The sequence below is a fragment of the Pelecanus crispus genome, chromosome 3 (assembly GCF_030463565.1).
Source record: "Pelecanus crispus isolate bPelCri1 chromosome 3, bPelCri1.pri, whole genome shotgun sequence".
In the NCBI taxonomy this organism is placed as follows: Eukaryota; Metazoa; Chordata; class Aves; order Pelecaniformes; family Pelecanidae; genus Pelecanus; species Pelecanus crispus.
The window spans coordinates 12,135,503-12,158,106 of record NC_134645.1 but is presented as its reverse complement, the minus strand read 5'-3'; the positions used below and the strand labels follow the sequence as shown (position 1 = coordinate 12,158,106).

Here is a 22,604-nt window from a genome sequence, read left to right as displayed (position 1 = left end):
GCTTTTTAAGGTATTTCTGCATTATTGGTGCAGTGTAGCTCCTGCTGAAATGGATGGAAACATTGTCAGTGCCTGCAGCAGTTCTGGGTTGCACCAGTTTGCACAGACATTTTGCAGAAGTGCTAATAAGGTTTGGTAATTTAACCAGTCTTACGACATTCAAAGCCTCGCTTCATATTTTTATATTTAACTTACATTTACAAATTACAGTGCTGAGATTTGTTGTCATAAAATATTACGTCAATTCTTGTGGAAAAATATGCTCTTTAGATATGTCATGGCAGTATTTTTATATGCTTTGTTTAATCTTGGAAGTTCAAAACTTCTCATTCTGTGAGAAGAAAATCTGTCTCTGGTGGAAACTGGAAGAGTCAACAGGCATAGAGTGTATTGTGTGATGAAATAAAGGGGAATATTGTTGCTATGTGTCATTAAAATGTCAGCACCATTGCATGTAGGCAAACTGTAACAAAAATACTTCTTTCATATTTTATTCAAAAAATGACACTAATACTAGAATTTCTTTAATGTTTCTTATGTAAATATATGTGAAGATTTGTATAAAGCTTTCAGTTTCCTTAAATGAATTGCCCAACAGTCTGTCTTACCAAGTGCAAGGTTGGTCAAATAAGACATATATCCTGATCCAGCAACTGCTTCAAGGCTGCTGAGGTCAGAGAGATGGCCTTTGGATGGTGGGAATACCCCCACTACCTTTTCTGGGCTGTAGGTTCCTACGTTAGGAGGTGTGTCAAATACTTCGAGTCGTGGAAGACAGATGGGGAGAGCGAAAGTAGAGGATCTCTGGAGGGAGGGCAGGGAGTATGAGCTGGGCTCTGCGTTTACTTTGGGACAAGTGTCTTGTTGCACCCATTTCTGCGGGATCTGGAGGGGACTGGTCTCCTCATGGAGGTGCCAAAGTTACTTGCCTGAAATCTGTCCTTTAAATATCCCTAAGGTGCATAAATGCAAGGAAGAAGTTAGGAGCTGCCCGAAGCATTTAAGTTTCTGGAGCGCTGCGGTTCCTAAATGTCAATGCTTTCATGGCACTGTTTAGTTTCTCTCGCAGAGGACAAGCCGGATTATGTACAAACACTGCCAGTCAGGCGAGGTGGCCATGGCCTGCCGAAGCATTTGAAAAACAACCGCATTAGGTTAGCTCAAAATGAGATCTGGGCTAGCTTCTGGGATATGTAATCTGAAAATCCTTATCCGTGATGAGGGCCTTTTATTTTATTTCCTTTAAGTTATTTGCCTTTGCTCCTACAGCAGAAGGGAGGCGGGAGGAGGCAGGCAGACGGTACAGGGCTGCAGGCTCCTGGCGTAGGTACCGGAGGATAACCACCTTCCTGCCATTCATGTTAACCTTTTCAAAGGACGTGGAGGGCTTTGATTCGCATGCTTGGCTTCACAGACTATTACTGCTGTTTGGTTCAAGCTTTGCTTTTTAAAAGGTGGAAGAAAGAAGGAACACTTCTCCTCTTGTAAGACATTTTTTTAAACTACCATCAAAACAAAAATCCTCAAAATCTTTGCAACAAAATCCTGATAAAACATATCCTTTTTCTGCAGAGTTTTTACACCTTATTATGAGGCTCCTTAACAAGAGTCACACAAGCAGAGTACTGGACAGCTTTTAAATTGAAAACTTGATTCTTTCCAATGTTCCTTTACAGCTATGAGGAGCTAAATGCAATTTGAATATGCTGATTTCATTGTAGGGTTTAACTTTTAGCTATTACACTGATCTTTATAGTGGGGCTGGTTTAGATAGTTAAGTCTTGGGTGCATTCTGTGCTGTCTGGGGTTCTCGGCAAAGCACTCCGTGAAGGAACCAGACTAACAATAGCCTGTTTTCTCTGCTTGCCTGAAGGGTGGGTTTGGTTCATCACAGTTGGCAAGCACCTCAATTGGAAATAAGTGTGCATGAATAAATATTCCTTTACTTCTGTCATGATGAGTTATGGACATATTAAAAAATAATTATCTTCTCTTCATAAATCAGTCTGATAGTTAACTTTGGTTTGGTTACTAATTCACTGATCCTGCTAATCTTTCTTTGGTTTGGGTCAGATACTTAAGCATAGGAATAAATCACAGGTCTGAGCCAGAATACTTTTATTTTTGTTGTTGTTGCTGGGGAAGAAAAATTAGTCTAAAAACAAAATAGACAGCTTCTGTGAGCAAATCTATGGTACAGTGATGGCCCTAAAATGAGGTGTTTGTATTAGCTGTTATACCTTGCTTTGTAAAAGTGTTCTTATACAGAATTGTGCCTCATTTATTTAAAATAGTGATCAGTGTTAGTTTTAGATGGGCCGATTAATTAAATAGATTTGTGAGGCTAGATATACTGAGAAGTAAAAACCAGGAGAAACAGAGAAGCCATATATGCCAGCAACTAAGCCCTAGGGCATGTGAAACAGTCAAATATTATATATGTAAGTTGTACGCATACTCACTAGCAAATACGAGTTAAGTGCAGATCTTTAAGGAGAGAGAATTAAGCTAGTTAGAAGGAGACTGTTCCATTCCAGAGTTGCTAGAAGAAATGTGTTGCCAATTCATATTGCAACATAGCTATGAGGACTAGAAGCTGCGTAATAAACCAAGTACTTCTGAGATAGTGCCGGCACACTAGCTGCATGTTCTACAACAGCATTTTTTAGCCATGTTCAACAGTGTGCTTGCTATCGCTCCTCCATTTGTTGAATTCAGGATGACCTTTGCATGAATAAAGTCAAATAGGATTAAGGCAGGAATTTTCAACAATGGGAAAGAGCAACAGATGTAGCCGACTTTGAACGTGGGAGGATTGTTGATGTACGGTTGCCTAAAGGGAGTGTCTGTGGTGACAAAAAAGGGGGGGAAAAACAACAATTTCCTAAAAATTTAACTGCATAAAAGAAAAGAAAATAAATAGAAAAAAATCCAAAGAAACTGAGTGATCCCAGGTTTCATAGAGGTCAAGCTGCCTGTTTTTTTCACTCACTGCCTCCTTTTAAATATTTTTTTTCCTACTCTTTCAGAATAACTATCTGTTCACTGCAACTATTGCTATATGAGCTATCTGAGGGTTTTGTGTGGTGTAACATAGTTTAGATTCACATTTTTTCCTGAATTATTTTAAAGTACATAAATGGAATATAGGGAAAAAGGAGATTATGTTTCTCTGAAGAATTAGCCATTTGAATACAAAATCCAGAACCTTCTAATATGTTTTTTAATTGGATTTATCCTATGCACAAGCATATAGATGGATCTCAAATGCATACACTGCAAGCACTCTATGTAGAGGCTGTTCTAGAAAGGAAAAAAAAAAGGTTAAAAACACATTTAAAGCAAGGACTCTTTCTGATATATCTTAAGTACTTTTATACTTTATGTGCCTGTTACATAAACTGAATTTGTTTTAATCCCAATAAAAAAATAAGACATGCATATGTTTTTTCTTGGTAGATTTAGAGAACATTTTTGTACATTATAGAAGTATTTGGTTACCTTTTATTAAATACAACAAATTCTTTGAAACTCACTTGGTTTCATTATTGACAAGAGCTATTTTGCAGTGTAGTAGATAGTTGTGTTAATCCCTAAATGATACTTCATAGTTTGTAGTAATGAATAATACACAAATTTTAAATATAGTTCATATGTATAGTTCAGACAAATCATCTTTGAAAAGCATGCATGGGAAAAGCTTTTAAAGTGTGAATGAAATCATGTGCTCTAGCTCAGTCAAAGGGCTTTAAAGGAGCTAGCTAGAAACTAAAGTAATTAAGAAAATCACATTGTAAACATTATGAAAAATATTGGTGAGCTTAATATATCAGAAGTTCAACTGTAATACTTAAGAGCTTGATTAAACACCTATTGATTAATGGCCTACATTATACTTTAAATAGAGCTATACTGTTGAGAGGGCAGTCTCTCTCTGTAGAAAAATCATTTGGATTCAGAGGATGTAGCATGGTAAAACATCTTCTTAATACAGCTTATCCTGCCTCTTCCCATACTCCTTTAGAGCAGAACTTGATGAGGCAAGCTGTCAGCTGCCCACTGCCATTGTAAACTCAGGAGTTGTAACACATCCCCCTTTCCCAAAAAAAGGAGTCTTTCAACAGATTTAAAAAAAAAAAAAAAAAAAAAAAAGTTGTCATCTGGTATTGAATGTCTTGAAGAATACATCTCTAGGTGCTGGAGGCTTCATTAGTAATTTTTCTTAGAAGATGCTGTGGTGTTTAATTTTGAGACTAGAAACAATTTCATATGCATGCCTGGCATCTTTAGCACCAAGAGTACATAACTATGCTGTTTGAATTGAGTGGATTCATGCCCGCTGTGGCTGTAGAAAGTAGCCTTTATTCTCCTGTGGGTTCACAGACATGGTCCTATGCATTAAGCTCACAAATGTGTACATAACTGCTGGCTGTGATTGTGCATGCACAGTTGTGTGAAAGGCTGTCATACTCACATGAGCAAAAACTTAGAAATATATTTTGAAATAACAGTTTGATGGTTGCAATTAGATGCCTGGCTTTTTTTTAGGAGTTCGTGAGATTTAATGGAGAGTCCACTGAAGGCAACAAGAAGTTGAAGTCCTTTGGTTGCTCCTGAATCAAGTTCCTGGGCAATGAAATCTTTTCATCCAGGTTTCCATGAATATGAACTGAGGCAGGTTAGAGCAGTTTCTAGTTCCTTAGTTGCCTTTTGTATCTCAGAAGGGCAATCCACAAGTAAGAGTACAGTGTCTTTTTCTTTAGTTGGCAAGCCAAAATCTCCGTTCTCCCTCATTTCATCAACACCTCTGAGGCAAGGAACTGTGATCTTCTTAAAGCCTTTCAAGGGTCAAGTTTCCTGGCTTGCTTTAGTGTGAATAGATCTTTGAAATCCAGCTAGGTCAATCAAGCTTTAAAAGTATCCTAAAATGTTACACCATCTGCAGTGATTATAAGTAAAAATAGTGTTATATTTTTGTATTCTTCATTTTGTTTCCAATTAGCTGCCTTGCATTTTATGCTTCTGGAGCAGAATGAAAGTAATTCATTGACAGTGTGTGTATATTTTCTTTGTGTGTGTCTGTGTATGTATAGGTATATACGAACTTAGATATTAGTATATAGGTTACTATGATATGTATGGTTATTTGTTATATACAAAAGTATATAATGAATGTACCTTTATTATCTGCGTGCAAACTTTCTAAAAAGTGAATTCACATAGTAATTTGATACAGATGGCTTAGCAGGTCATGATTAAAGTGTTTTGTCCTAGAATCTGCTTAATTACTCAGCTATATTAAATAACACTGCGACCCCTTTTCATAAAGTTGCCAAAGTGCTCTCAAGAACTCCACAAAAAGCTTTGGTTTTATCACTTGAAAGTAATGCTGAAGAATTGATGCATTTCTAAAGTGCTTATATAGCACTCTGTACTATTGGTAAGTAGTCTGTCATGATTTTCATTGGCAGCAATGATTCAGTAACATAATGTGAATTTATCCTTTGTTTTGAGACATGGGTGTGTAGACCAGACCCAATCAATAGGCTTAGCAAACCAAATATTGTTTCAGTGCTCAAATTCTTATAACTGTAACTACAACCCTTCTATTGTACTTAAAATGCTAATGGAGCATTACCATTATTATTTAAAAAAAAAAAGGAAAAAGAAAAAAATGCTTTTGAGGGGTTTCCAGGGGAAGGAGTTTTCTCTGCGAATGCATTTAACTGTTTTTACATTTATTTCTAGCAACAATATTAGGCTTTTACAAAAAATAGTTTTGGGGGTTTGCCTACTAAAATTAGGTTTTATTTTAGCACAGTATCTTTTTATATTTACATATTTACTCTGTAGAGTAGAACCAGAATGTGACATAGGTATGAGTAATAGGGAATAACCAGAAAATAATTCCAATGAGAGCTTCCAGGTTGCTGCAGTTTTCTTCCATTTCTGGTCTCCTTGGACATACAATTGGTTGATTTAAAAACACCTACAATCTGTCTTTTTTGCAAGTATTTAAAGAGTCTGAGAACCCATACAACACATAGGACATTAAGTGGTTTGCTTCAGAGCACTTTCGTCTTTTTTAAAAAGAATGTTTTCTTCCTTTTTTGGAGGAAGCAAGTTCTGTGACTGGTCCCAAAACAAATGAAATATATTGCTCCGGATTTTTGAGTTCTGTGCAATTTTTTTGTGTGCACAGATGACACGTAATTTGCCTGCCATCACCAATTATCTCACTTCCACTGTCTCCGAGATGGTTGCTTCACTGATATTTCGTGCCCAATACAGGAAAAAGAGTAAAGAAAGACCATGCAGTGCCTCATGTGGGCATCTGCTTTCTGACCAGGTTTTAGCAATTCCACATCCTTAAACTCCTGAACATTGTCCCTGCTGCTTTTGGCAAGAGTGATGGGCTCTGTGTGGAGCCCCAGCCAGGTGATGTGAATACTCCTGGAAAAGGCATATCTGCTTGGGAACTATTTGAGAAATAGATCAGCTTTTTTAAAAAAATACATATTTTAAATGAGATATTTTCATATTTATTGAGTACAAATGGGGTAGGGGGCATGTCAGATCCTAGTAGGATCTCATTTTCTGTTTTGTCCTTTCGAAATTAGAGGATTCTTTTAAAAACTGGTTCGTGAGTTTGGCTACGAGTTGCAGGTTTAGATTCTGTAAGAATGTCCCTTTTGACCTCTTTTTGTGGTGAAGTTTGTTACAACTGTATTGCCCCTGTCTGATTTAGGGCATAAGAGATCTCTGGAGTTTTCCATAATGTGCGGGCAGAGATAGCATCCATTAAGGCCAGCGTGGAGCCATCTAGGTCAGACTTCTGCTCTGAAAAGTCTTCTGAACAACCTGTCTCTATGGGCTGCAGAAGAGGTCTTGGGAGACCAATGCTCTCCACCTAAACTCCCCTTTTGGGAGTCCAGTGCCCTCCCCTTCCGCACACAAACTTGCAGGAGGCATTGGAAAGTTTAAAATGCAGCATAGCTATGAAACCGTAGCAGCACTTACACTGCCAAGGTGTTGTAAATAGGAGATAATAAAAATCATTGCAAGATGACTTTTAAGTATTTATGTATGGTAGAAAAAGCTTATGTGAATGTAACTCATTGAGAAACTACACTGTGACTAAGGTAGCATGCACACTATATATTTATCAACTCATAATTCTCGCACTAGCGCTTCTATTTGAGTAGTCTGTAAATTTTATTGCAGCTGTAGGCAAAACTGCTCTTTGAACTCCTGTGCAACTTTAAAGGTAAGGTGAATCTTAGTCAAGTGATGCCACTATACTCATTTCCTAGTCATGTCTTGGGTGATGCTTCTGCTGCGAAGTGTTGCCTAGCATTCTGCAAAACCCATGTTTTTGAGGTGACGGATCCTGCAGATAACTTTAAATAATTTTTAGAAGCTCCTCTAACTTGGAAATAATATTAGAGTAAACTTTGTAGATTCCACTGGAAGCTTATTTAGAGCAGTGTTAACAAGGTACTAAATACGTTGGCTTTTACACATTTATCAAAATTTAGAAATTACAGATAGTTTGCTGTGTTACCAGAGCTCTCCCTTGCATACACTTTCTCTTCTCTTTATTCTCCCCATTTCAAAGATTGTCATAATCATTTAATCTCTTGTTATGCAATTAGGTATGTTGCTACACATTTATTAGCAAACTTACTGTCAAACTAGTAGTAATGCTCTAATTTACACTTCCCAAAGCATGGAAATTCCTGTGTAAGAATGAAGGCTCCCTTCTTTTCCCTCCTCCACCTATCCCGAGGTGCTCGTGCAGTGAAAAGTATTGCAGGAGGCTGAGATGTGTGAATGATAAATGCTGTGCGTGTTGCAACACCTGGGCGTGATCAGACTTGTTAAAGATGATGGACAAGGCTTGAGCCCGAGTTTTCTGCATTTTGTGCTGGCTGAAATTTTTTCCCCTGTAGCTCCTTGGGGTTCTCTGATAAATCTCATCTCATCCCCCAACCCAAGGGAGAGCTGTCGATACCTTCCTCCACAGCCCCTTCTAATAGCACTGGTACTACTGGTTGGAAGACTGAAGTCTTCTGGTGCAGTCTTTCCATCTAGGTGTTTTCTAGTCCTGTCTGCAGATGAGTATTTGGAATCATGAACGGCTCACACCAGAAGCATGTTAAGTGTTGCATCATCTTGGGACCAATTGAGACCCTTTCTTTCAAGAGTGCTTAATTTTATTTAACCCAAGCATGTAAATTAAGTCCAGAGGACACTTAAAAATGTAACACTTCCTTCCATTTATAACTGTCAGCTAAAAGGCATAATGTCTCTTACGGATTTTAATCCATTGGGTAGTAATGTAATAGGGATCCAGTGAGGTCGTCTGTCTTGTCACTATGGAGTCAGTGACAGTTAATGCATGGATTAATGATTCAAACAGTGTTGAAAGACCAGTGAATCATGAATCCGTATCTCTGATACTACCAATTCTAAACAATCAGAAGCCTCTATAGAGTTGTCTGTTCGGGAAAACCTATCGGGCTATCATCTGTATACAATACTCACAAGTATTACACTCATTACATATATAATAGTACATGCTAAAAACCCTTTCAAGTTTTTTTCAAGCATATTGTAGCAGTACTTTTTTTCCTCTCTCAGCAGTTTGAAATATTTTCTCTATTTATGATCTGCAAAACTTGTTCCTTGAAGTCAAAATCAGCAGTTTGTCTCAAAGCTTTTAATATTACAATATTTTCCATGTAATATTTTGCTCAAAATGTTTAATTTTTATTTATCTAACAATATTTTTTTTTTAGCTTTAGGGAATTTAAACCAGAAAAAAAAAAGCTGCTGAACAAATTCTGTAGTTCCAAATGTTAAGCTAATTTTTAAAATGTTGTCATAAATTCTATATTGTATTAAGGGGAAAAAAAAGCTATCTCTGCAGACAACATACTAATATTTCATTCAGAATTTTATGAAGTAGATCCTGGGGATAATTCGGGAGTTTTACACATGTAAAAAGTGAAACACAGAAGAACTGGCTGCTGTAACACCCCTAGAACATGGCTAACACCCAATTACTGCATGCTTAGACTTGGATGGTAATTACAATTGAGCTGTAAAATATTTTGACAGTTTCCAGCTGTTGCCTGGTTATTAGCCAGGCATCATATGGGAATGAAGTACAATGATTTGAGTAGTTTTATATCATGATCTGCTTAAATAAGGACTTTCAAAATAAATATATATTGTAAAATGTTAATCAACAGCAATATTTAGTTATTAGCAGATTTTCTTGACTTCTGCAGGAGAGAATTCCTCTTTCCCAAATATTTTGATTTCTTAAATGAGACTTGCCATACCTTTATGCTTCAGCTTTTCATTTACAAGCTTTTACTTGTTGAGTGCTAAAAGCATAACCACACCAAATTTAATTTGTAGCATGAAAATTGTGTGTATTTTTCAAGAGGCTAGATTTGCCAGTGTTGAAGCTAGAAAAGCTTGTGTTAATTACGTATTATTAAAAAAAAGGGTATTTTCTTTTAACATGTATTTCTCCTTTTAGCTACACAAGTCCTAGCAATTAGCAAATTTGGATACAGTAAGAATTCCTGGAAAAATATATGTTAAGCCAAGTGGCACTGGAATTGCTGGTGCTTTTACATGTATTTTTATTTTGAAATGAAACTAATAAAGCAAAAATATTCAAACTACATGCAAATTAAGCTCTGGATTGTGCCAGTCCTGTTATGTTCATTAAGCTATTGAATCCTTGAGTGGTGGCTGTTATTCTGTGGGGGCTATTCACAGAATAAGGTACTATTCAATGAGATAAAGATAGCAACCTGCCTGCATACTGCTTAGATAATGCTTGTTCTGTTGGGCAGCTAAAACAAGAATATTCAAGTCTGTCATTCCTTAATTTTTTGCTTGCTTTAGTTAATAATCCTTTTTGGTTTTATATGTTGTTTATGAATGGTGTTTGTGAGTGAAGCATTCTAGTTATGGTATAGAAGAATTTTTCAAGCGTTATCACCTTGTTTCTTCTTTAAAAACAAAAACCAAAAAACAAACCCAAACCAAAACCCTAAAGTAATTCTTGTTTCCCACTTCACTGCTTGTGACATATCTGCTGTGACTGAGAACTGAATCCAGCTGATTCGGTTACCAGTGTTGCTTACATCTTACTATTTGCCTAAATACCTAATTTCACCCAACTGTAATCAGGTGGTTTCTTTTGCTGACAGTTGTCCTGGGTTTAACCTGAACTCTTACCTTGCAGATGAAATAACCTTTCTAATGTATCCTAGATTTTAAAGTGTCTTTGTGACTTTCTGCAGAGATGTGCTCAATGGGAGAGAGCCTTCCTCTCTGCTGGTATACATGAGGAGCAGTTGGAGTGGTGGGGTTATACTTCTTTGATAGCCGGTCTCCTAAACAACTAAAAGATAAAAGACATACTATTTGCAATTATTCATTTGGAAAGTTGTGTTAGTGGTTATTGCACTTTGTGTCTTGAGATAGCTATGTGCTGTGAAAAAAGCAAAATATACTGTGCTTTGCAAAGAAATCTGATTAACGCAGGTGAATCAGTGCCAGAGTTGCTTATGAAACAAATAATATTGGGATGCCAACCCTGGACTAAATTTTTAAAATGGAAAGTGTTGGGCTTTTTTTTTTTTCTTTTTTTCTTTTTTTCTTTTTTTCTTTTTTTTTTGGTGGATGATGTGAGCTGAGGGGCCAGTATGAGGTGTGCTCGGTGGGAAACAGGGGTTCATTGGCTCACTACTTTCCTGCCAGAGACCAGAGAGGAGCTCTGCCAGGCTCCTGCTCGCAGGCGGCAGCAGCCTGTGCCAGCTGTGTCCTTCCCCTGTAGGTCCTGGAGTTAAGAAACACAGAGAAGGTAGGTCTGAAACACATCTTAAAAGATCACTTGGTCCTTCTACTTGCCCAAAGGCAAGTTCAGCTTTACGAAATGAAAGGTTTCTTCAACCTGTTGTGAAAGAGCTCCAACAATGAAGCATCCATGGCTTTCCAAGGCAGTCTGAGTGCTTCATTACACTGTCTTACAGATTGCTCCTCCTAATGTCTGACCTGTTGCAATTAAAGCCTGTCAATTAAAGCCTGTAACTTCATTTTGGTAAACACTGGCATGGGGGACAAAGGGTTTTCTTTCTTTTTCAGGATTTTACATGTGTGAAGACTTACCATGTTCCTTTCCTTTATAATTTTTTCTTAACATAAATGACATAAATTTCCTCCAGCTTTCTTCGTGGTCTGTTTTTTTCCCAATCTTTCTTTGGGCTCATCTTCCTTACACTGCGTCGTGCAAAACTGAACATAAAATTTTTGCTCCGGCTTTATTGATGCTGAGTGGAGTGGGAGAGGCAGTACATGTCTTGCAAGCTTTATTCCTGTCTGTACATCTCAGTGTGATGTTTGTCTTTTTCACAACAACCTGATGTTGTTGACTTACGTTCAGCTTGAATAGGCTGTTTCCCCCACATCCTTTTGTGAAGAACTGTTACCTAACCAGTTCTTCCTCATCCTGCATTTATGTAAATGATTACTCCTTCCTGTGTTGCACTTGTACCTATTGAATTTCATCCTGTTTTCTTCAGACCTTTTCTCCCTTTTATATGATTGGACTTCTTCTAGTGCATTTGATGTCCATCCCAGCTTCATGTCTAGTGTATCATCCACCTTCCTAATTCAGGCTTTCAACACTGAACCCAAGAAGTATGCTTGCAGAACCCCTTTTAATGCATAATTCCAAGAATTATTTAAAACTAGTCTTAGATACAGTTTTCCAGCCTGTTTTGGACCTATGCTATGTGAGTCTCATTAAGGCTCCATTTTCTGTTCATCCTTATGAGGGCATCTTGAGAGACAATAAAAAGAGCTTGACTACAATCATAATACGTTATCTGCTGCTTCTCCCCTCCCCTGCCTGCTTCCCTCTTATAGAAGGAACTTGGACTGGTTGTCGTGCTTTCTTGATGACAAATTAATGTTTGTTGCTTGTCTCCTTTTTAACTTTCACATGCTGAGAAACAACTTAATTATTTGTTCCACCTCTTTTTCGTTAGTTTGTCTGCATTCTTCTGATTCATTTTTTTTTATGCTCTTAAAGACTAGAAGGGAATATAGTCTTTTCCTGCTCTTCTAATATGTTGTCCATCATCATTATGTTTTCAAGCTGACTGTTAATTTCAGATGTTGTTTCGTATCAGTCCTTCCAGTTCCCTAGGATTGCATTAAATGTGTTCAGCTGATCTTGAAAGCATCTGGTTTATCTAAGCTGTTGCCACACCTGGCTGAAATCTGACCTTTTTGTGTCTGATATTAGTAATGCTAGTCTCCCACTTGCATCTAACTTGTAGAATAAAGATTGATGAAGAAAAAAGAAAGGCATTAAGCATTTCAGATGTCTCCCCATCATCTATACATAGCTCCTGCTTACCACTGAGTGGTGAAGCAATATTTTTATTAATCCCCTTCTTGTGACTATTTGTATAAAGTGGGCTGCCGATGCAGTAGTTTATCAAGGCTGAAAGTCACTTGTTTCCATTAAATTCTCATGCACCTATAGCTATCCTAAGGAGCTTTCTTGAGAATAGCCATGTTTATGCCTGATCTAAGCTCATGGACACCAGTACCTCATGCAAGATTGTAGAATATGTTTATTTTATTTCCACCCTCAGTTAAGAAGTGTCCTCTGGACTTCAGAGGCACCACATCACATGGTTCTATGCCATCAACACCAGGCTTAAAAATACTGAGTGCTCTAAACCCTTCCACGCAGAGATTGTTTTCCTTTGTTACTGCAACACCTGCACAAATCTGGCATCTGTATTGTGCTCTCAAGTACTTATAACAAAGATTTCTCATAGGCAAAGACTAACACTTCTATAAATCTGCCTATGGCTGTGCATTAACACAAATGATGCAGCAGGTTTACAAAATAGGTACCTATAAAGTTCTATGGAGCAATGTCACCTTAATGATACAACATTAGAAGGTTGCCTGAAAAAACAACGTCTGTTGAAATGTTCAGAAGAGTGGGAGAATAATTTGGGTTTATTTAATGGCTAATGTCAAAAGACATTCCTGCAAAAGCAACAAGAGTTCACTGTTTTTAGGAAGAATTGGCAGTGACTCTCATTTTTAGTTTGCCTTGCGCTTTCTTTTAGAAGAGATTCTTGTGACCTTTTCTGACAAGCTCTAACACTTCCATTGTTTGCTGCAGGCCTTTGAAATGTGGCAGAGATAGCCTTGGGCCCAGGGAGGTGCGTTTTGCTAGTTCAGTTCACATTTAACAAAGTTAAAAGCTTTGAAAATTGCTATTCCTCATCTGTGGTTTAAGTTGCTTAATTCTGGCAACCTGCCCAAAACTGTGAATGTTCCCGTCGTGGCAGAAAGCCAGGGATTGTGAGACAGCAGCATCCTGGTAGCTCATCTGGGCTTCCAGCGCAGATTACACAGGAGCGAAGACTTCAGCCCACGTGCCAACGGGGCAACTGGAGAAAGGAAGGTGGACGCAAGGAAATTGCCCATCTTCTGAGAGGAGAAAAATGAGACCCGTCCCTGCATGTGACCTGTTCATACTGTTACATTACAAATACACGTAATCATCTGAGAACGGAGTCAGCATTTGCTTCTGCTTAATGGTATGAATTATATACCTTTTCCTGTTTTTTTTTTTTTTAATTGAAAACATGTTGTTCAAGACAAAGATTATGCGACCTCAGGGAAGAGAAGCTAGATGAGCCTCAGCCAGTCCTTTTATAATAGTTGAATCTGAGAAGGAGCTTGCTATGACTTGTTTTTTCCTTGGCCATACTGACCATCAGGTGAAATAACTTGTACATAAGTAACCAATTCATTATGTTGTTTCAGATTTGTTTCTCCTGTACCAGCTCATTAACATAATCTTCTCCTTGCCATTAGCTAATAAATTTAGGGCTCCTCAACCTGGTTGAGGTAGCTACCCTCACTCCTGTGTGGTACTGTAATTCTCTATTATGAACATCCACAGGGGGAGGTAGTCATCTTGAAATAAACAGTCTGTCTTGTTCTTAATTAATTCCCATGAGCAGACAGACTCTGTGCCCTGTTGCCCAAGTGAGGAAATTGTCCGGTAGTTGATGTGTTGTGGCTTGTGGTTCTGAAGGTTTAGAGTTCAGTTCCTGAATACTTGGGGTTTTTTTGTCCTTTTAATGCCCAACAATGAAAACCAAACCAAAACCCTAAAAGATTATGTGAAGAAAAAGTTACTTCATTATTAGACAAAGTAAAAGCCGAAAGGAGGCTACCAGATAATTACAAAAATTACAAAATAAAGTACTTAGCAGTTATGAATTGCCAGATTTAACGTAGCCTCTGTTACTGTAACCTCTCCCATCTTTGTGCACTATATGCCTGTAGGTTGTGTACATGTCCACATTTCAATTCTATGACTACATATCATGATTTTCTGCCGGACAACTTCCTCAGTGCTCGCAGTGAAAGTAACCAGACCCTGTAATAGAAGACAGCTGTCTGCAGGGCTGCCATTTTATTTTTTCATAGGAGTTGGAAGGTGTTTAACAGAGCACAGTCTCTTTGTTATGCTGGGTGAATGCCATGGAGAGCCTGGACAGAGCTCATGACATAGAACGGGTGTGTGACACTGAGCAAGCTACCCAGAGCAGTGTTTGAGGCTACAAATTATGTGTTTCTGAATTTTGGGATGGCAAGGTCTTAGATTTCATCTTAACTTGCCTAAGTCTGGAAGTTGGTTTTTGGTTATTCTGAGCACTGTCACCTGCCCCTTGAGTCAGGAGGAGTTCTTTGGTGGGATGCTGTGGATGTGTACACCAGATTCACATTCACATTAGGTAGCATCTTTGGGTTCTTGTGATAGTCGATGCACTTTACTGGCTCAGGCAAGTTATTTAATTCAGACTGTTTCCGTATTTGTAAAATACCAGTTGTGAGTCTCTTATCATGTCAATATATTCATTCACCCATCACAGAGCACCCTAATACTGTGTGATGGCTGTCATGCCAGAGATCACAGGCAAGTTGAAATGCTATGTTTGATGCAGCGTTTGCATCATGCTGCTTAAATGAAGCTGAGTGTCATACACTGTAAGTTAAGGATAATAAATAACGAGCAGCAACTTTTTGCCTTGAGCGGTGAGGTAGGCACAGTGTGCGAAGGGTAATGATGATTAGAATAAAAAAATAACATCATCATGTTTGTGGGGTTGGACAAGTAAAAGTTATGTGGATGAAACTAACTCAAGCACGAGGGACTTGCTGAACCTTACAGGCTGGGACCGGAAGTGATGACATGTTGAAGGACAACCATTGTGTATATGAGTCAGCCATGTACAGCGTGAACTGTGAAAGTTTAGATGTGAGCCAGTGAGGGAGAATGGCAAAGAGCAGGAAGCTGTGGCTGTCTAGGAGAGGGTCTTGTGGTGTAATGGGGTCTTGCGGTGTGTGTGCCTCTTGATGGCAGGTGTTATCTTCATCAGCTCTCACTTGGCTCCAGAGTATTTGGTTAAACACAGCATCACACAGCTTATGACATGGGACCGCATTGTCTGTCCACCTCCAACTAATAAAGTGAAAACATATTGAAAGCACTACCACGACCACCCCCCCAGTTATTTTCAGAGGCAAATCAGGGTCGATTAAACCCTGCAAGAAATTCTTCCCTTTCCCAGCATGACACTCCTGTCCACAGTGCTGCAAATAAATGGGTGCCTTTTGCAAATGGGCATGATTTGGAAAACTGCAGAGGAGGAGAGTAGAATATCCAGGTGGCTTTGGTCGCTTGCTTTTTCTTCCCAGATTGAGAGGGTCTGCCATTATTTGTTGTCTCTGTTCCATATCCCGGCATTTTAGGTAGCATGTACATACTCTAACTGCTTTCCTTTGTTTTCCCAGTCATAGTTTGGAAAAGCTTTTTCCAGCCTCGTGGCCACCAAAATGTGTAACAGGCAGCTGAAAAAAAACCCTTTAGAATGAAATAATTTCACCTACTTGACCAACAGCTAACTCGAGGCAAGTCCCAAGATTTCACCTTCCTCCTCACTTTGCCAGGTTCAAACATGAGAGCATCATGTTGACTCGGGCAGATGTCTAAATGTTCAGGTTGTGATTGAACATGGACTGCTTTGGTTGTGCTGAAATTAAACTTGTAAAGTGATAAGCAATTAAAAGCTTATGCCTAAGCCATTTTAAGATAAAAGTTGATATCTTGTTGCGTATCCAAATTAGCTCTAGGCACAATCAGAAGAGTGAGGAAGGCAAAGTTTTAAGATGTCTGATGCTGGAGAAACCTGAAGGTTACCTAAATATTTATTATTTATTTTATATAGGAAACAAATTCAGTGAATCTATAACTTGTACCAGGCAGCTGGGTTTTCAGAGCTCCTTCATTTTTTTAGGGGCAGTAGGAATTAGAGACATTTTGTGTAATCATGTACCATGCCATGCAAATAGAGAACAACAAAGTAAGGAATGTACTCCTAAACTGATAAGTTTGTGTATCAGAGTAACAGGATAGCAGGACTCCTAACGTTTCTTTCTGGGAAATGTATATTTTCTAATATATGCGTGCACTTCCCTTAGCAGAAGAAAAGAGCAATGCTACTTGTATTTTGTTGTATCACTGAAGCCATCATAATGTTATGGTGACCTGCTACATAAAAAATAACTACCTAGCCTAGATAAAGAACATCTCAGTACAGCTGGGCCATGAGGATGTTTTTTCTGTCATTGGAATAAAACAGAAAGCAGTTTTATTCTATCTTTGCAGACTCAATTTCCATATTCTATTTTGGTCCCGATACTAGTTAAAAATCAGCTTTTGACTTATGCCTGGACTGTTCCACAGCCCAGAATAAACAAAATTGAATGCATGTTGGACATGTACAGACCTTGCGAAAGGCATAAACTCTATTAAAATAATGACCATATTCAATTTAGAATGCTCCTGGGCTAAGCAATTCCTATGTATTGTTTAAAAAATAAAATTCTAGAGTATCATCTTGATGATATAAATTATCTATTTGACTGAAATGTATTTGGGTGTCTTGTTTATATTGCACCTTTATACCATTTTTCAGACCACTCAGTTCAGCTGAGCTTCCCAAACTTTTTCTGCATCCAGCCCCATGCTACACATTTTGTCTCACTTAGTTGTGTGTTACTTTCATTTACCTTATCTTGCATTTTAATGGTTTCACAGTATTCAGTGAGCCTGGACAGCATTGTAGTTTTGATAGGGGTAAGGGAAAATCCCTTTTATTTTGCTCAGTCAAATAGTAAGAGATCGTTGTACTTGCTTCTTGAGGAACAGAACTTATTTGGTGATTGTAGACCCTCCCTATTCTGACTTTCAGCCCTACATCAATCTCAGCTTCCTCTCCTCCTGCAGTTAATTACTGTTCCTAGGTTGTTCTCTCAATTCCTCTCCTCTCTGGGGAGTTGTATTCATTAATATAAAATTCAAACTGCGTAAGTCTTCCACCCAGATTCCCACAGCTGATATGTACTTTTTTTTTTTTCCTTACTCCTCTCGGCATCTTTCTCTTCCAGCCTTCAACACTGCCTCTTGCTCTCTTTAAGCTCCTCTACCCCCATGCAACCTGTCAACAAGCTCTTGAGAGTTGCTCACACTGAGCCCCTATGATCTTCATTCTGGCTGCTCCTTGTGTCTTATACGAGGACTTGATTCATAGCCCCACGTTCCCATCACCAGTTCCTGTCTTGATTTTCTTTTCCTGAGCGTTGGCCTATGTGTGTCAGAGATGCAGCTCAACCCTCACTTTGCAAACCGTCAGTGCACCTGGTGCTGTGTTCCTGAGAGTAACAAAACAATTATTTAAATATTTTGAAATGTAGGGATGCAGCCTAATATGTAAAGCTCTTGTCCTATTGTTAATGTAGAGTAATGGTCTGATTGGATAATCTCCCAAGAGGAAAAATGCATACACTATAAAATGTATTAATTAACCTTCCAGAACATGTAAAAGAATAAAGTAAAGAGACTTCAGTGCTTCTGTTGACGGTGAAACAAAGATATCCTGAAGCTAGTGCTGACTCCAGCTGATAAATCCACCCACATGATGCTGCATCTAGATCTGAGCGACCATGTGAGGGACCATCTCTGGAACCTCTGCACCTGCGGTGCAGTTAATCCACAGCTGGACAAAAATCAGTTGCATTAGATTCAGTAACCTGTTGATCAGCAAGCAGATCTGGCAATCTGTTGTGGATATATCATGCTTTTTAGTGGCATTTCCAAATGAGTTCTCAGGGACTTTGGCTTTTGAACTCAAAAGCCGAGCCATGACTGCTGTGTGGTTTAGAAGAATTGTGTAGTCAGTGCTTAAAAGAATTATGTAAGAAAAAGCTAATTAAATTTTCATTTCATTTGATGAGTTCCTACCAATCTTGTAGAGCAAATATATGCTAGAAATAGGCACTTGATAGTAATTGTGTTTGCACTGAACCTGTAACTAATATATATAACCTACAGGTATATAAAAAAAAAAGTTTTTCATAATGATACTTCACAAAAAAAAAAAATCAAAACTAACATTTGTTAACCCTTGTGAAGGGATGTCAAGTGCTCAGGCACAATTCTGCCATTACTTATGTATCTGCAGTGTGTCTTGAGTTGAATGCTTTTATCATAGATTAAATAATGAAAGCTTTGACTCAGGTGGTGAACAAGAGCATAACATTATCATAATATTAGCTTCATCTTTATCCAAAAAACTTGGAGTACTAACTCTGGAAAGAAAGCTGTGTATAATTTCTGCTTTATCAGCTAGAGAAAAGAAAACTGTGTAAGTACATTATGCACATCCTAAATCTTACATATGCTGGATAAAATACTTCTAGAAAATCTAAAGTAAATGGAAGGACAAACAGGGAAAAAAAGCTTTAACTTAAGTATAGATTTTTCAAGGAATTGTAATCTGGATTTTAAAGAATAGATAATTTGTAAATAAAGTGTAAAATCCTGCTAAATTAATTGATTTAATAGTTTTGGATGTCCTTTTATAAAACCTAGTTTTAAAATCAGTAACATCTTCAGTTCATTAGATGTGTAATTAAGGCATTTGAATGGTCATATTGCCTAAGGCCATTTCAGAGTTAACAAAAAAAATATTTAGGTGGTACCTGGAACATTTAACATTTCTGTAGAGGTTTTCAGCAACAAGTATTAAGACTTTATAGTTGACGTTTAATATATCTGATAAGTAGTGTTCTATGGTTTGGAGAAGTAGCTCTGTGCTTTAAAATTTTGTTAAAATATCATTTTTCCACATCTTGATAGTGCTATTTTAATTATTTTCTCCCAGCAGTGTTGTTTCCATATATATAATTGAGATAACAAATATATCTTAAGTAATGTAGTACCTTACATTTGGGGTTGGTGGTTAGTTACTGGTTTTTGCTTCAAGTTGTAAAAGAACTTCTCCTGTAAAAGAACAGGAGAAAAACTTGATCTTAGTTGCTACAAATTGTAAAAGAACAGGAGAAAAACCTGATCTTAAGTTACGTCACTCCGAATCTGGAGTAACTGTCTGGCAGCTGCTAAACAATATTTATTTCTCTGATTAAAATCTGATGCATGATGCAGAAAGTTTATAATTTATTGCTACTTTTTCTTCCCTATTTTGTATATTCCTGTTAAGATGTTAATTCAGTGTATTTAGAGTTATTTGTCTCATCATTAATGGATTTGTTCATGCTGATTTGAATCGTTGACAGGATTAAAAGAAACCCCACTTTTTAACAAGTTATTTTGTACATATGATTGGTATTTAAAAAAAATCTCAGCAAGGTATACATTTTGTACTTTCTTAATGAGTTGGCAGTGCTTCTATCTGATGATGAGCTAGGTGTGTTTATAAAATAACTTTTTAGGGCTGTCACAGTAAATGAAAAATTACTTTCCTGGTTCTGTACGTTTTCTTCCCCAGAAGCAGTGAAAACATAAATCAGTTGGTAGCTAGCAGCTAATTGCTTAGCACTGACATACTTTAGTCAAGTGGGGGCATCGTTGGTCTTTCGCAAATACGTAATATGGCCAAAAGGATTTACTTGTTAAACTTAAGTGGCTGTGATATAGTAAATTACTTGCTCTATTTTTATCTTAATTTGGGAATTCTCTAGCTGTAAGGTGCATAAACAGCATGTTTGTTGTGTATATATATGTGCTTTTAATTATATTGCATTGAAAAAATAAGTGGGCCCAGTTCTTTCCCTATAATTTGGACTTTGGATTTATGCCAGTCAAATTCTGTCTAATTACATCTAAGAAGTTTTTAAAGTGGCAATATTTTTCTGGTTAAATGAGTGCATATTTCTTGAAAACATCAGCTGCAATCATATGTTCTCTGCTGAATTTGAGAAGCAGCGGACAGTCTGATAAACGCCAAATGCCTGAAATATTTTATTCCATTTTAATTCTTGGTTTGTGCTAACAAAAATGTTACTAAAAGTGTCAGAGTACCCTTTTGGGAAATGGTCATTATTAGCTGATAACACTTCTTAGAAACCACCCTCTGGTAACTACTTGAGGCCGAAATTCCCTTTCCATGTAGAAAAACTAAAGCCTAGGACAGGAAGCTCTTTGGGTATGGTTGGAAGTGGCTGTTCAGAAACACAGACCCGTAATTACCTTTATGCACTTGCATACTTAAACAGGAAGAACACAGCCGAAAACTTTATGCTGGAGCCTACGTCAGAGGAATGCATTAATCATGTCGCAGACGCAGCGACTTTGATCCCACACCGCAATGGTAGATCGCAACTTGTGGCAAACTCTGCCCCTGCTATGCCTAGCTTTTGATCCAGTCACAGTGTTACCTTCACTATAAGTGAAGGGGCTTGTGGGATGCTTTTCCATGGCTACATTTTGGGAAGTCTTTTCAAGGGTGTTGTATCACAGGCTATGCAGGACTATGCCTTCAGTATTTCAGCGCGGTGTTTCCACTGGTACAATTCTTGGCCTGTTCTCCTATGTAGATCTGGAATCCTGTATATCTACATCCTTTGGAGACAAGTGCCAAGGGCGACGACTGGAGATAATAACGTGCGATTTGTGTCTTTTGCAAGCTACAGTCATTGTAAACTGACAGCTGTGAAGAACCTAAACTCACATCAAAGGATACAGATCATCTAGTTAGGTCAATTAATGTTAATTCTCATCTTCCATTAAATTCTTTTATCTTATTCTGTTTTGGGTTTTGTTTTTTTTTTCAGCCAAGCCCAATACCAAGTCCTGTTTTGGGGAGAAAGCCAAACGCTAGTCAGTCACTGCTTGTGTGGTGCAAAGAAGTTACAAAAAACTATAGGGGAGTGAAAATCACCAATTTTACAACATCGTGGAGAAACGGTTTATCCTTTTGTGCAATATTACATCACTTTAGACCAGACCTAATGTAAGTTGTATACTCTCTGCCTGCGTAAGTTAACTGTCCTAGAAATATGCAACATTTAAGTTTATGTAAAAATCAAATCCCTGTTTGTTTCGGGTGTTGAACTGTTTTCACCCTTTTCTTTCAAACAGGGAACCATCCTTTCTAAGAAAACATATTTATGAATGCTCAAACTTTATGACCTCTTTGCTCTCCCTTGTTGCATAAACAATTGTTTCTCCCCTCTCTGTGATTTGTTTTTCTTCTTCTTAATCTTACACAAAGAACTGACTTCAAGATGATTATGAAAATTGTGCCAGTGTTGAAATGAGATGAGAGGAATAAGCCTGTAGCTCTTTGTATGCTGACAAGGACGGATTACCTCCTGGTAAATTTGGTTGTCAAGGCCGGCCTCTAGTTCCTGCCTTAACTTCTTTTTTAGATGGAAAGCTTCAGGCAATGAAACATGTAATCGGCGTTTATTTATTTATTTATTTATTCCTTTAATTTTCCACACTATTAGTTTTGTTGATTGAATTGCTGTGAAATTGCTAGTTACTGTATGATATTATTGTATGTCAAATTTTTAGATTCAGTTTGTTTTAAAACTGCTGCTTTTATCAAATACTGTACATACCCACTGTGCCATTTTCCCCCTCAGTGACTACAAGTTCCTGAATCCTCAAGATATTAAAGAGAACAACAAAAAGGTAAGAACTGCCAGGAAAAAAAAGACATAGCTTCAATTTTGGCTTCACTGCAGGTTTTTATTAATTTTGGGAAAGTGCGGTTGTTTTGTAAGGTCATAACTGCGGCTCACAGAAGGTATTCAACCTCCCGTGGTTCAAATCGGATGCATTATTGACTCTAGTTTGTCATAGTCGTTAACATTCACAACAAGTGCAAGGCTGGCATTAGAGTTTAATATTTGTATGGCCTACATTAACTGTGAAAGCGGAGAAAAGGGCTAGCCAGCCTTCTGTGATCACTCCTCTAATTTTTCCAGTCAGCCACATAATTAAAAAAACCCCAAAAAGCGTAACTGCTCTTGGTTTATCATATGCAAGACTTCTCTTCCTGTTGCTTTAACGGGGCTCCATGTGTCAGTTGCAGTCGATATTGCTTTGATGGTGATTTTTGTATTTTTAAAGATGAAATTTTACACCTACTTTTATACTGTGC

General features: G+C 37.8%; 1 protein-coding gene across 8 annotated transcripts in view; it reads left to right on the top strand.

The window, feature by feature from the left end:
- EHBP1 (EH domain binding protein 1) overlaps positions 1–22,604 on the top strand; it is a 233,093-nt gene that overhangs the window by 129,513 nt on the left and 80,976 nt on the right. For all 8 annotated transcript variants that reach the window (XM_075706824.1, XM_075706821.1, XM_075706820.1 and 5 more), the window contains 2 exons: positions 21,268–21,446; positions 22,084–22,132. In XM_075706824.1, coding sequence (XP_075562939.1) covers positions 21,268–21,446; positions 22,084–22,132 — 228 coding nt within the window. The remainder of the gene's footprint in view (positions 1–21,267; positions 21,447–22,083; positions 22,133–22,604) is intronic.